Genomic DNA, 16,091 nt, shown 5'->3' with positions numbered 1-16,091 from the left:
AGTGACACCATACCAGGAACTCATGATTGACTTAATGTTGTTTCATTAGAGACTAACAGCAATCTTATATTGACAGTAGCCAGACCTCTAAGGTCTTATAAACCTCACGTTCAGCATACAGAAATTCTTTAGAAATTTACATTATCTCTACCCCCTGCCTCCTTCCACAAACTCAAACTATAGAATCAGTCACTTTTCACAATCCCAGTGCAGCTTTTCCTGCCCCCAGTTCTGTCCCCATGCTATAATTAAAACATCTCTTTGCAGCAAAACTGTCTCAAGTATTCTTTCTTGACCATTGCCTTTGGCCAACCCACATCCATATATGATATCCCATTTGACAAAGGCAGCCTGTTATACAGCAAGAGATGACTGACACAATGATCTAAGCAAAGAGACATGAGGCAGTTAGAACACATGCTGCTTTTATTTGTGGCACCTAATCTGACAGATGAGGGGACCAGTCATGATATTTCTGTTATTCAAGTTTATTTATGATGACTTTATGACCAGGTGACTATATGTGGGCTTCCTTCTAGGTCACTGGGAGAGTTTGAAGGACATGCACATTTCTGCAGAAGAACTGGTGACTCTGAAGCACCCGACTGGCAGGCCATCCAGTTCTCCCATTGAGTGTCCTCTGATCATGCAGGTGGAAGAGATTTCTGACCAGGAAGAGGTAAAAAATGGGTGATGTTCATACTGTTCATTTGCCATCCCTTAGCATTTGTGACAAAATTAGGAAAAGGAGGTTATTTTTTTGTAGCAATAGAGAGAGTCATATTAGCAGGTAACATTGGATGTTTTCAAGTAGAAATAGGAAGATAATGGATGATAAAACATAGAAGACTTTAACCAACCCTTCACCTCAGTGAATAAACCTCCTCAGTTGTGGACATCAGTCTTCCATGCTTCAATAAATAGAAGCACAGCATGAACTGTGATGTTAATTGGGGAGGGTATGTACTTTGGTGAGTGCTGTGAAGTGTGTAAACCTGGTGATTCACAGACCTGTACCCCTGGGGATAAAAATATATGTTTATAAAAAATAAAAAATTAAAAAAAAATTAAAAGTAAAAAAAAATGAAAGAAATGTTTTGTGTTGTAAAAAAATGAGTGTTTTGAAATTTTGCTTCATCATACTTATGGTCATCCTTATAAGTTTTAAAAACTTATAAAGTCAATCTATTTATTCAAATTTGTCTTTCCATGTAGACTGCACTAGGAGAGATATTCTTGCTAAACAGTGTTTGCCAATGTCTGTCGTAGGAATTCTGGATACTGATTCGAATCACAGTAAATATAAAATAAGATGAAAATTGAGAAGGAGGGGCGCCTGGGTGGCTCAGAGGGTTAAGCCTTTGCCTTCGGCTAGGGTCATATCAGGATCAAGCCCCGCATCGGGGTCTCTGCTCAGCAAGGAGCCTGCTTCCCGCCCCCTCTCTGTCTGCCTCTCTGCCTAATTCTAATCTGCCTGTCAAATAAATAAATAAATACAATCTTTAAAAAAAAAAGAAAATTGAGAGGGAGGCAAACCATAGAGATGCTGAACTCTAGGAAACAAACTGAGGGTTGCTGGAGGGCTGGTGGGTGGGGGGATGGAGTAACTGGGTGATGGGCATTAAGGAGGGCACATGATGGCATGAGCAAGGAGTTATATGCAAGTACAAATCAGTAAATTCTACCACTGAAACAGAGGGGGTGGAGGGGGGGAGAGAGAGAGAGAGAGAAAACCCAGGAGCATGTTTGTAAAGTGCTTGAAATTAAGTTTTTTATTTCTGAGACATGCAATCAAGGACAACCATGTTGAGTAAATATTTTGTCAATTGTGGGACACTATTACCGGATAAGCCCTCAGAGTGCCCCCAGCTGTGAAGTACCTCTTCATAAAGCCCTGGGTAACCTTGACACTGACACATGAGGGACTCTGCTTTTCCCCTCCAGCACCCAAATTCTAATCACATGGGATTCCCCAATAAAGCATGAACTCACAAACCCCTAAATACTCTAGCGATGGACCCTAATAAAGGCAAATCTTTCAGTGATGCTCCCTCTTTCTCCCTCTCAATGTCTCTCTCCACCCCTAAGACTTTCCAGAGTGGCTTTTGGGCATCCTATGTGCCCCCCAGGACTGTGAGGAATGAAACTTGGGTTTTTAGAGTTCTTTGATGGGTGTTGTTGAGGTGTGTCTTGCAATCACAATGAGAACCCAAGGGCAGGTGTAGCCATAGCAGAAGCTCAGGTCAGAGAAGCATCTGCGGGAATGTCCACAAGGGCATGGGTGCAGGGGAATGCCTGGGCTTTCCTAACCTAAGCCACACTGTCAGTAACATGAGACATAAAAGGAACAGTGTTAGAGACTCCACATTATCAGGAAGGTGATAAAGGTAGTGATGTGAAGAGTGACAGACTCTAGGTGAAATCTGGGGTTTGGTATTCTCCTCTATAATAAAGTTATACGAAAGTCTTACTGGCTAAAGTAGTATTATCCATATGGAGAATATAATTTATGACTATTCTTTTGGTAAATTTAGGGAAAATTTACTTGGCATTGTATAAGTCATTTGAAATGAAATTAGTTTGAAGAAATCCAACTTGCCCCTTGTAAGAAACTTCCAGACATTTGTGATCCATGATTTGGGAAACCATTAGGAATATATGAAGATGGATAAAGGGGAATCGTCTATATATCAGATAGAGTAGAAGTTAATAAAGTGAGTTACTTAAATGTGTGGAAAAGTTGAATTCAAACAAATGGAAATTGTAGGAATTAAATGGAAGGAGCAGATTCTACTTCCACAGTCTGATCAAAGAATGTCAGTTCCTGACTCTGAGGCTGCGAACCTTGCAATCATGGGCACTTTTTCAACCCCAGGGGCATTGTCCCTTAAATCACTGGAACCCCAACAATTCTTTTCAGAGCACTCTTTATGTCTCTGTTCCTCAGGCTGTAGATGAAGGGGTTGAGCATGGGTGTGACCACCGTGTACATCACCGAGGCTACTGCACTTGAGTGGGAGCTCTGGGGAGAAGCAGAGCTAAGGTACACTCCTAAGCCTGTACAGTAAAATAAGGAGACAACTGAAAGGTGAGATGCGCAGGTGGAAAATGCTTTATACTTGCCTTGAATTGATGATATATGACATATGGAGGAAACGATCTTAGAATAAGAGTAAAGGATCCCAGGCAGAGGAGCAACACCCAGCAGCACAGTTGCAAAATACATCACCATGTCATTAAGAAACTTGTCAGGACAGGCTTGCCCAACAACCTTACTGAGTTCACAGAAAAAATGGGGGATTTCCATGCCTGTACAGAAGGACAACCGCAATGCCATTAAACTCTGTAACAAGGAATTCTGAGCACTGATGATCCAGGACACCAGAACCAGCAGTCCACAGAGCCGGGGGTTCATGATGACGGTGTAGTGCAAAGGGTGACAGATGGCCACAAAACGGTCATAAGCCATCACAGTAAGGAGAAAATCATCCCACCCTGCGAAGAGTAGGACAAAGTATATCTGTGTGATGCAGCCTGCATATGTTATGACTTTGCTGTTATTCTGAATGTTCTGCAGCATCTTGGGGACAGTGGTGGAGATGAAGCAGATGTCTACAAAAGACAGATTCACAAGGAAGAAGTACATGGGGGTGTGGAGATGAGAGTCTGTGGTGACAGCCAGGATGATGAGCAGGTTTCCACATACAGTGATCAGGTACATAGAGAGGAAAAGCCCAAAGATGAGGGGCTGTAGGTCTGGTTCCTCTGATAATCCCAGGAGAAGAAAGTCTGAAATTCCGGTATCATTGCTTGGTTCCATGTGGTGGTGGTGACTACAAGGAAAGAAAAGAAAATGAAATAATAATTTTTAAGCAAATGAGCTTCATTTATGTATTTATTATTCTTCATTTTTTATTTTTAAAGTTTTTATTTAAGTCTAGTTAGTTAACTGACAGTGTAATATTCATTTTACAGTACAGTATGGGGACTTAACACTCCACACAACAAATGGTGATCATCATATGTCCTCCCCTTAATCCCCATCACTTATTTCTTCCATCCCCCCACCACATCCCTTCTGGTAAACATCAGTGTGTTCTATGAAGTTAAGAGTCTGTTTCTTGGTTTGTCTTTCTCTCTCTCTCTCTCTTTTTTTCCATTTTGCTCATTTGTTTTGTTTCTTAAATTCCACATATGAGTGAAATCATATGGTATCTGTCTTTCTCTGACTGACTTATTTTACTTACCATAATACTCTCTAGCTCCATCATGTCATTGCAAATAGCAAGATTTTATTGTGAGGGGGCAAGGTGGTGGAGGGGTAAGGGACTCCATTTCAACTGTCCCCTGAATTTAGCTGGATATCTACAAAACTATTCTGGACACCCACAAAATCAGCCTGAGATGTAAGAAGATATATATCTGGATCTCTACAAGCAGAAAAACTCCACTGGTTACAAGCTATGAAGGATGAGGTAGTGATTCTGTGGGTAGATTTTGGAAGATAAAGAGAAGGAGGAGGGAGCCGCCATAAACTGGCTTCTGGAAAGTAGTATTACACCAGAGCACAAAAGCATCCTGTGCCAGGGATAGTGATAGCTTACAGAGCAGTATCAGCCCACCAGGAAGGACCTGAAAACAGTCCTCAGACAAGATCCAGAAGCTGAGGGGGCATGTGGGCAGACTGAGGGCCAGCCACTGGCATGGACCCGTACCTCGGACTGCTCATGGTTTTAGAAGCACAAAGGGCAGAGACAAGCAGGGGCTTGAGTCGACTGCTTAGAGGGTTGCTAGGGGTGTGAACTGCCCATGGGAAGCTGAGGTTTTCATCAGCGCCACAGAAATGGAGGGTGTGTATTCTGGAGGGTTCAGAAAAGAACAGAAAAGAACTGTAATTCTGTAATTTCTATGCCCTGGGGCAGAGGTCTGCTTGCAGACATTTTCCTTTGCTCTGACCTTCAGAAATGCCTGGAAAGCTGCCAGAAAACAAAAGCCCCAAAATCCAGTTTCCATGGAGCCCAGCCCACTGATGGGGGCAGGACAAATCCACCCAAGTAGGGTGGCCTAAAAAAGTGTGGCCAGTTCCTCCCCGAGAAAACAAGCTGTAAGAACAAGAGGATGACAACTCTAGGCTCTCTATAAAACTGTAAAATCTGCAAACCAGGGGAAAATAGTATATTGAGCTCTAGGTGCTGCTTCAGGGCTTGTGTATTTTTCAGATACAACTTTCTTTTTCTTTTTTCTCATGTTTCTTCTCTGTTTTTTCTTTTTACCTTTTTCTCAACTAGATGTTGAGAAATCTAATGTAATAGATTTCATAGTAGCTTTTTAACTTGTACTTCTTCACACCTTTAAAAAAATATAGATATAAGATACAATGTAGTCCTTTTTTTGTGTTCAATATTACCTTTTATATGTACCAGTTATATTTTTCCTGTAACTCCGGGAAATAGTGTCCTTTAAAAAAGAGAACAAAATACACCCAGGAAGAACTGAAACACCTTACTTTGCCCACTTTGAGAGATTATAGCCCCCACTCCCCACATTACCCCCTTAATACATTTTTTTAATCTTTAAGTTTAAAAAAAATTTTAAATTTTATAAATTTTACTCTTGGGTTTTATTTTGGCTTTGTTTTCCTGGTGGTGACTTCAGACCCTCTGGATTTTCCCAGGGTGCATCATGCCTGGATTATGGTTGATATTTTGGACTCTGTATATCTCCTCAACCACCTTCAACAGAATGACTAGGAGGAGGAACTTCCATCAAAGAAAAGAACCAGAGACTAACCAGAGCCTCTCCCACAGATCTAATGGATATGGATATGAGCAAGATAGTTATACTCAAACAGTGAATCATGGAGCACTACATCAAAAACTAATGATGTATTATATGGTACTAACATAACATAATTAAAAAATTATGTTGAAAAAGATATCAGAGAAACACTTCAGGGTAGAAATTATGAAGTCAATAGCTAGGCTTCAGAAAACCATTAGCGGCAATATGGAGTCTCTAAGGACAGAAATGAGACTGAATCTTGTCAAACTTAAAAATACTATGAATGAGATACAGACTAAACTGGATACTCTAACAGCTAGGGTAAATGAGGCAGAAGCATGAATTAATGATTTAGAAGATAAGCTGATACAAAGAAAGGAACAAGAGGAGGCCAGGAGGACTGGGACAAAACAAAAATCCATGAGAACAGATGTAGAGAAATTAATGATGCCATGAAACGCTCCTATATCAGAATTATTGGGATCCCTACAAGGGTGGAGAGTAAGAGAGAGAGAGAGAGAGTTCGTTCTAGAATATATGCTGTAATCACACCTGAGAACTTCCTTAATCTGGGGAAGGGAAAAAACATTCTGTCCAAGAAACAGAGAGAACCCCTCCCAAAATCAATAATAAAAATAGATTGACATCCCACCATATAATAATGAAGTTTGCAAATCTTAAAGCCAAGGAAGACATTCTGAGAGCAGCTAGGCGGAAGAGATTTTTTCCCCCATTTTTTAAAAATTTCTTTTCAGCGTAACAGTATTCATTGTTTGTGCACCACACCCAGTGCTCCATGCAATACATGCCCTCCCCAATACCCATCACCTATTTCCCCCAACCTCCCACCCCCCACCCCTTCAAAACCCTCAGGTTGTTTTTCAGGGTTCATAGTCTCTCATGGTTCACCTCCCCTTCCAATTTCCCTCAGCTCCCTTCTCCTCTCCATCTCTAGGGGGAAGAGATTTATTATGTATGGATGGAGGAGCATCAGAGTAACTTCAGACCTGTCCACAAAAACCTGGCAAGCCAGAAAGGGCTGGCAAAACATATTCAGGGTACTGAATGAGAGGACCATGCAGCCAAGAATACTTTATCCAGCAAAGGTGTCATTAAGAATAGAGAGACAAAGAGCTTCCAGGACTGGCAGAGACTGAAAAGAATATGTGACCACCAAGCCCAGCAATAAAAATTAAGGAGGATTATATAAAAGGAGAAAGACCCCAAGAGTGATATAGAACAAAGATTTACAGAGACAATCTATAGGAACAGGAACTCTATAGACAATATTATGGCACTAGATATGTATCTTTCAGTAGCCACTCTCAGTGTGAATGGCTTAAATGTTCCCATGAAATGGCACACGGTTGCAGACTGGATACAAATATATGACCCATGCACGTGCTGTCTACAAGATACTCACTTTGAACCTAAAGACACCTCCTGATTGAAAGTGAGGGGATGATGAACCATTTTTCATGCTAACGGACATCAAAAGAAGGTGAGGTAGCAATTATTATATCAGACAAAATAGATTCTAATCTAAAGACTGTAGTAAGAGATGTAGAGGGACATTATATCATACTTAAAGGGTCTATCCAACAACAAGATCTAGCAATTATAAATATCTATGCCCCCAACACGGGATCAGCCAACTACATTAGCCAATTGTAATTGTAACCAAAATAATAAACCATATGGATAGTAATACATTAAGAGCAGGACATCTTAACACTCCATTCTTTTTTTTTTAATTTATTTTTTATTTTCAGCATAACAGTATTCATTATTTTTGCACCACACCCAGTGCTCCATGCAATCCGTGCCCTCTATTCTCAGCAACAGGCAGATCATCTAAGTAGAAGATCAACAAGGAGACAAGAACTTTGAATAACACATTGGACCAGATGGCCTTCGTAGACATATACACAGAATTATCTACCCTAAAACAACAGCATTTCCACTCTTTATGAGTGTACACAGAACCTTCTCCAGAACAGACTACATACTGGGTCACAAAAGGTCTTAGTCAACACGAAAAGATTGAGATTATTCCTGCATTTTATCTGACCACAATTCTTTGAAACTGGAACTCAATCAGAAGAAAATACTGGAAGGAATTCAAACACTTGGAAGTTAAAAAGCCTCCCACTAAAGATTGATTGAGTCAACCAGGAAATTAAAGAAGAAAAACAATTCATGGAAAGTAAAGAAAAGGAAAAAGCATCAGTCCAAAACCTATGTGATACTGCAAAGGCGGTCCTAAGAGAGAAATACATAGTCTTCCAAGCCTCTCCCAAAAAAGTAGAAAAATCCCAAATGCACAAGCTAACCTTACCCCTAAAAGACCTGGAGAAAGAATAGCAAATAAACCCTAAACCAAACAGGAGAAGAGAAATAATAAAATTAGAGAAGAGATCAATGAAATAGAAACCAGAGAAGCAGTAAAACAGATCAGTGAAACTAGAAGCTGGTTCTTTGAAAGAATTAATAAGATTGATGAACTATTGGCCAGAGAAAAGAGAAAAGAGATGAACTATTGGCCATAAGAAAAGAGAAAGGACCCAAAATAATAAAATCATGAATGAAAGGAGATAGATCATGACAACCCCAAGGAAAAAGAAAAAATTTTTTAGAAGTTATTACCAGCCTCTTTGTTTTGTTGACTTTCCTTTGCTGTGCAGAATCTTTTGATCTTGATGAAGTCCCAAAAGTTCATTTTTGCTTTTGTTTCCTTTTCCTTTGGAGACATATCTTGAAAGAAGTTGCTGAGGCAACCCACAGAACGGGAGATGATATTTGCAAATGACAGTACAGACAAAGTGCTGATATCCAAAATTTATAAAGAACTCCTCAAACTCAACACACACAAAACAGATAATCACATCAAAAAATGGGTAGAAGACATGAACAACTTCTCAAAGAAGACATACAAATGGCTAACAGACACATGAAAAAATGTTCATAATTACTAGCCCTCAGGGAGATTCAAATTAAAACCACATTGAGATATCACCTTACACCAGTTAGAATGGCCAAAATTAACAAGACAGGAAACAACATGTGTTGGAGGGGATGTGGAGAAAGGGGAGCCCTCTTCCCTTGTTGGTGGGAATGCACGTTGGTGCAGCCTCTTTGGAGAACAGTGTGGAGATTCCTCAAGAAATTAAAAATAGAACTTCCCTATGACCCTGCAATTGCACTACTGGGTATTTACCCCAAAGATACAGATGTGAAAAGAAGGGCCATCTGTACCCCAATGTTTATAGCAGCAATGGCCATGGTTGCCAAACTGTGGAAAGAGCCAAGATGCCCTTCAATGGATGAAAGGATAAGGAAGATGTGGTCCATATACACTATGGAGTATTATGCCTCCATCAGGAAGGATGAATACCCAACTTTTGTAGCAACATGGATGGGACTGGAGGAGATTATGCTGAGTGAAATAAGTCAAGCAGAGAGAGTCAATTATCATATAGTTTCACTTATTTGTGGAGCATAACAAATAGCATGGTGAGCATGGGAGTTAGGAGAAGGGAGTTGGGGGAAATTGGAAGGGGAGGTGAACCATGAGAGACCATGGACTCTGAAAAACAATCTGAGGGTTTTGAAGGGGTGGGGAGTGGGACGTTGGGGGAACCAGGTGGTGGGTATTGGAGAGGGCATGGATTGCATGGAGCACCGGGTGTAGTGCAAAAAGAATGAATACTGTTACACTGAGAAAAAATAAATAAATTAAGAAAAAAGAATATTGAAGAACTAGCAAAGCAGGAAATGAAATCTTGGCTTTGGGCAAGTAATGTAGAGGACAATCACCTAATAGTATTTCTTATTCTGCAATAATTCACTAAGCATCACTGTGCAAAGCATAACACATGACACAATATGCAACTCAAGGATTTTTGCTGTAGTGAGAGTAGTTCTCAAACTCTGGTATACATGCAAGTCACCTGGGAGCTTATTAAAGTTCATATTATTAACCCCACCTCCAAAAATTCTAATTCAGTCAATTTGGAATGGAGTCTAGGAGTCAGAGAATCCGTGTTTTAAAAATGTTTCCCCCAGGGCCCCTGGGTGTCTCAGTGGGTTGGGGCCTCTGTCTTCAGCTCAGGTCATGATCTCAGGGTCCTGGGATCGGGCCCCACATCAGGCTCTCTGCTCAGGGGGAGTCTGCTTTCTCCTCTCTCTCTGCCTGCCTCTCTGCCTGCTTGTGGTCTCTTACTGTCAAATAAATAAATAAAAATCCTGAAAAAAATTTCCCCCAACCCCTGATCCTGACACAGGTGCTTCCTAGACCCAATTGGATAAATACTGCTGTAGGTTACCTCCCTTTGCTTTGGCTGCCCACATGACGATTTTGATAAGGACTGGTTCTCTGTTGAGAACTGTGAAATTCCCAGAGAAAGAGGCATTTTGTGAATCACTCCTGCTGAAATCATATTTGCTTCTGCTTCTCCACCTTCTTGGCCTGTACCTTCTCTCTTCAACTTCTGAAGGAGTCTGATAGAGTGGCATCTGTTGGGATCATCTTTTTTTTCAGCAGAGCTATCCGTATAGAAAACCATAGACCCATTTTATATGCAATTAACACCATTTAAGTCAAAGCAATTGTATGCAGTGAAAGATACACTGGTAAATTATCCTAAATTACAACAGTTTCTATCCACATTAATTTACTTTGTATATGCAAAGTGCAGTTGAAAGAGCAGCATGATGTCTGACAAGACATGAAAAATGGCACTTGCTGGAAGTAATTTAAATTGAGCATTATTATCATTTACATGATAATATATCATTGCATTATTCTGTTTAGATTCAATAAGAAGGAAATTCCTGAACGCTTTAAGCTGATGCTAATCACTTTTGGTTTGGTAACTTCTTACAGTTAGGTCGGATATTTTTCTCTCTGTATCAATCATTGGCAACTAAATATTTATATGATTTTTAAGTCTTTCAGAATTTCTCTCTTGTTTCCCCTCCTGTTCATCAGATTTAGCATCTATAAATTTGTCATGATAGAAAACTTTGGAAAGAGTTGATCATAGGCTCAAGGGGGGAAATGCAGCTAATAGAAACAGATCTCAAAAACAAAGTAGGGCTGATAACTAAGGTAAATTTATTTGCCCTATTGACATCCTCTAATATCAACATAGATCTTAGAATAAATATTTGTCTTCGAAGGACACTTAAGGATCATCTGGTTCAATCTCCCCTTTTAAGATCAGAGAATTAAAGCCAATGAGGGAAGTGGCTTCCCCAGATCCCAAAGATTGAAGCATTTCCTTTCTTCTTCCCCCTCTTCTTCCTTCTCACTGGCATTCACTTGTCTTTGGACCAGCATGGACACTAAGGTTAGCCATTTAAATCACATTATGTCTAGAGCCCCAGGAGACCCAATCCATCTGACCTGCTTTGTCAGTCCTTAAAACTGGGGAACCCACTTGTTTGCATTTACTGAATCATACTTGACTCATTCACTAGGATTTGCACCAACCTATTGCTTGATCTAGTAATTCTACTGCAGTAGTATTGTCCAAATTAAACCCATGCTTTCCTAATTCTTACAGCCAACAATCAAGTTCAGGTGCTCATCGATTCTACCAGGAATTATTTTATTTATTTATTTATTTATTTACTTACTTACTTAAGAGAGAGAGATAGAGAAAGAGAGGGAGTGCACAGGCAGGGAGAGGAGCAGAGAGAACAGCGGACTACTCACTGAGCAGGGAGCTCCTCGCAGGACCTGAACTCTGAGATCATGAGCCAAGCTGAGGGCAGTAACTTGACTGACTGAGCCACCCAGGTGTCCCTCTCCCCTGAATTATTGTCACAAGCCTCTTAACTCTTCCCCACTGCAATTTCTCTGCTCTGACCTCATCTCCACTCCAACCCCAGTTCCATTCCATACAGCTGGAAGGCTAACATTCCTAAAACCAGGTCATTTTATGGCATCTTCCGTTGAAACTTATCAATGGCTCCCTAGAACGAACAACATAAAGTCCCAACTCCTTGGTCTGGTTAGAGTTGGTCTTTGCTTAATTATGCAATCTCTTCTACTTCCTTGCTGTTACCATATTCCCCAAACTAGACCACTAGACTTTTTCTAAATGTACTAATGTTTTCCCTTTTTCTCATACCTCACTATTAATAAAACCCTCACTATTAATCTAAGGACCAGGTTAAGTGTTCCCCCGACACAGAACACACTAGAAAGTCTCTTTCATAACATTTGATTACAATATGCTTTTAGAACAAAATATTTGATTCTTCATCCTACCTACTCAAACTTCAAGCTTCTTGACAATGTGATACATCTGCTTTATCTCTGTTTCAAGCAAAAATCATGGTTTACCATGCAGCCACTGGAGCAGATCTGAGCAATGAAAATATGTGAACCACATATGTGATTTTTATTTCTCCAGGAGCTTTATAAAAAAAAAAAGGAATAAACTCAACTGAAATAAATAATAATAATAATAATAATAATAATAAAAAACATATAAATGCAAAAAAAAAGTAAAAAAAAAGTAAAATGAATTGTAATCATATATTTTAATTCATATCAAAATATTAGCATTTCAACATTTGGCAATATAGACATATTATTGAGATATTTTATAACCTTCTTGAAATCAGGTGTGTGTTTTAAGTTTATAGGACCTCTTAATTTGGACTAGCTACATTTCAAGTGCTCTATAGCCCCATATGGTTAGTAACTATTACATTGAAGAGTGAAATTCAGTTGTCTTGTTGCCAGGGTTCAAATCCCAGCTCTGTAGCTTATAACCGTGTGTCTGAGCTAATTGCTTAACTTCTCTGTGCCTCAATGTAAGTATCTGTAAAATGGGAACAATAAAATTACCTACCAAAAAAAAATGGGTAGAAGACATGAATAAGTTCTCCAAAGAAGACATATAAATGGCTAACAGACACATGAAAAAATGTTCATCATCAATAGCCATCAGGGAGATTCAAATAAAAGCCACATTAAGATACCACCTTACACCAGTTAGAATGGCCAAAATTAACAAGACAGGAAACAACATATATTGGAGAGGATGTGGAGAAAGGGGAATCTTCTTCCACTGTTGGAGGGAATGCAAGTTGGTGCAGCCACTTTGGAGAATAGTGTGGAGATTCCTCAAGAAATTAAAAATAGAACTTCCCTATGACCCTGCAATTGCACTCCTGGGTATTTACCCCAAAGATACCGATGGAATGAAAAGAAGGGCCATCTGTACCTCAATGTTTATAGCAGCAATGGCCATGGTTGCCAAACCATGGAAAGAACCAAGATGCCCTTCAACAGACGAATGGATAAGGAAGATGTGGTCCATATACACTATGGAGTATTATGCCTCCATCAGAAAGGATGAATACCCAACTTTTGTAGCAACATGGACGGGACTGGAGGAGATTATGCTGAGTAAAATAAGTCAAGCAGAGAGAGTCAATTATCATATGGTTTCACTTATTTGTGGAGCATAACAAATAGCATGGAGGACATGGGGAGTTAGGAGAAGGGAGTTGGGGGAAATTGGAAGGGGAGGTGAACCATGAGAGACCATGGACTCTGAAAAACAATCTGAGGGTTTTGAAGGGGTGGGGAGTGGGATGTTGGGGGATCCAGGTGGTGGGTATTGGAGAGGGCATGGATTGCATGGAGCACTGGGTGTGGTGCAAAAACAATGAACACTGTTATGCTGAAAAAAATAAATAAATTAAAAATATATACCTATGAACCTGCAATTGCACTACTGGGTATTTACCCCAGAGATACAGATGTAGTGTAAAGAAGGGCCATCTATACCCCAATGTTCATAGCAGCAATGGCCACAGTCGCCAAACTGTGGGAAGAACCAAGATGTCCTTCAATGAATGAATGGATAAAGAAAATATGGTCCATATATACTATGGAGTATTATGCCTCCATGAGAAAGGAATGAATACCCAACTTTTGTATCAACATGGACGGGACTGGAGGAGATTATGCTGAGTAAAATAAGTCAAGAAGAGAGAGTCAATTATCATATGGTTTCACTTATTTGTGGAGCATAACAAATAGCATGGAGGACATGGGAGATGGAGAGGAGAAGGGAGTTGGGGGTAATTAGAGGGGGAGATGAACCATGAGAGACTGTGGACTCTGAGGAAATAACTGAGGGTTTTGGATGGGCAAAGGGTGGAAGGTTGGGTGAGCCCGGTAGTGGGTATTGTAGAGGGCACATATTGCATGGTGCACTGGGTGTGGTGCATAAACAATGAATTCTGCAACAGTGAAAAAAAATAAAAATAAAAAAATTATTACCAGCAACTATATACCAACATATTAAGCCACCTGGAAGAAATGGATGACTTCCTGGAAACCTATAAACTTCCAAGACCAAAACAGGAATAAATAGACAATCTGAATAGACCAATAGCTAGTAATAAAATTGAAGGGGTGATCAAAAGCCTCCCCCAAAACAGGAATCCAGCGCCAGGTGGCTTCCCAGGAGAATTCCCACCAAACATGTAAAGAAGAAATCACACCTATTCTACTGAAGGTGTTCCAAAAAAAATAGAAATAGAAGGAAAACTTCCAAACTTCCTGTGGATGTGAAAACATGGGCTCCATTTTCATATGATTACCCTGTGTTCTCTTTAAGTAAACACAACAGCGAGGTTCCAAAAACAGAGAGAGGAAAGAAATGGACACAAGAGGGAAAAGAAATCTAATAAGCTCAGGGATTCCCTGAAAGACTGATGAGCAGGAAGCTTCCCTGGTTCTGGCAGCATTCCAGCCCCAGTCCACATCCTCTTGTTGCCCAGACTAATTAACAAAGCAAGCAAAAATAATGTATCTAAACAAGAAAAGAGTGATATTTTTATGATGTCAAGACATTTTACTAATTGACTATCCCTCTAGAAAAAAGTTCAAAGGGAATAAACTCGCAAATTGCAAGAGAAAATACACAGTTTATGAAAATAGAAGGGATTTTAAAAGATGAAATAATAGAAGACTTTTTTTGAATGCTTTAAATGCAAAATTTTTGGAATCAGACAACCAGGTTTTGAATATCTGATCAACCATATATACGTTTGAACTTAAGAGAAACAACGAATCTATTCCAAATGTGAATATCCTCTCTCAAATAGTAGGGATAGCAGTAGCCATCCTCCTCGGGCGGCAGACAATGATTGTCATTAAATGTAAGAAGGTTACAATATAATTCCTTCGAGTAAATGAATGACTACACGGGTGAAGAGATTTGGCTGTTTTTTTCTTCTACCTCACAAATGTCTCCATTGTTTCTACACCTCTTGGTAATGAAGTATTACAAAGTAAAGCTAGTTAGCACACCGCTTTTTGCATATGAAACACAATTTTTTATGTGAATACTCAGCTTGAGAGAAAATGCAGAGAAATGTGTGTGTCAGGAACTGCTTTTGCAAGGGAATAGCTACCTGAATGGGTCTGGAGCTTTCTATAAATACAGAACATGTTCAAAACCACCATATCTTGGGGCGCCTGGGTGGCTCAGTGGGTTAAAGCCTCTGCCTTCAGCTCAGCTCATGATTAGGTTATGATCCCAGAGTCCTGGGATCGAGTCCCGCATCAGGCTCTCTGCTCAGTGAGAAGCTTGTTACCTCCTCTCTCTCTCTGCCTGCCTCTCTGCCCAATTGTGATCTCTGTCTGCCATATAAACAAATAAAATCTTAAAAAAAAACCAACCACCACATCTTAAAAAGTTTATTTCACACATCTCCAAGCTGATACTGTTTTCCTACTCTCCTTAGCTGCAAAACTCCATATGCTCCACAAATAAGTGAAACCATATAATACTTGACTCTCTCTGCTTGACTTATTTCACTCAGCATAATCTCTTCCAGTCCCGTCCATGTTGTTACAAAAGTTGGGTATTCATGGGGAGATAGAGAGGAAAAGAGAGTTGGGGGAAATTGGAAGGGGAGGTGAACCATGATAGACTATGGACTCTGAAAAACAACCTGAGGGTTTTGAAGGGGTGGGGGGTGGGAAGTCGGGGTACCAGGTGGTGGGTATTAGAGAGGGCACGGATTGCATGGAGCACTGGGTGTGGTGCAAAAATAATGAATACTGTTATGCTGAAAATAAATAAAAAATAAATTAAAAAATAAACTAAAAAAACCCACAACTCCATATGTTGTCATTTTGCTGGAACCACTTTACGTCCTCCATTTCCTTCCTCTGTCTCATCCAACTGGACTTCCATTCCCACCATGTATCATTAACAATGAAACCTGTATTGGTGAGTCTAATGGACACTCTTCTTTTTTTTTTTTTTTTT

At 39.9% G+C, this 16,091-nt stretch overlaps 1 protein-coding gene across 1 annotated transcript; it reads right to left on the bottom strand.

Annotated features, from left to right (window-relative positions):
* Window positions 1–2,887: 2,887 nt before the first annotated feature.
* LOC132009720 (olfactory receptor 7A17-like) lies at window positions 2,888–7,359 on the bottom strand. Its single transcript, XM_059387750.1, has 2 exons — window positions 7,318–7,359; window positions 2,888–3,823 (listed from the first exon to the last, which is right to left on the bottom strand). Exon 2 carries the CDS (start codon window positions 3,818–3,820, stop codon window positions 2,888–2,890), a length of 933 nt encoding a protein of 310 aa, XP_059243733.1. The 5' UTR covers window positions 3,821–3,823; window positions 7,318–7,359.
* Between the last annotated feature and the right edge of the window lie 8,732 nt (window positions 7,360–16,091).

Source organism: Mustela nigripes, chromosome 2 (assembly GCF_022355385.1).
Source record: "Mustela nigripes isolate SB6536 chromosome 2, MUSNIG.SB6536, whole genome shotgun sequence".
Lineage (NCBI taxonomy): Eukaryota > Metazoa > Chordata > Mammalia > Carnivora > Mustelidae > Mustela > Mustela nigripes.
The sequence above is the reverse complement of the archived record's forward strand: the minus strand, read 5'-3'. Positions and strand labels throughout refer to the sequence as shown.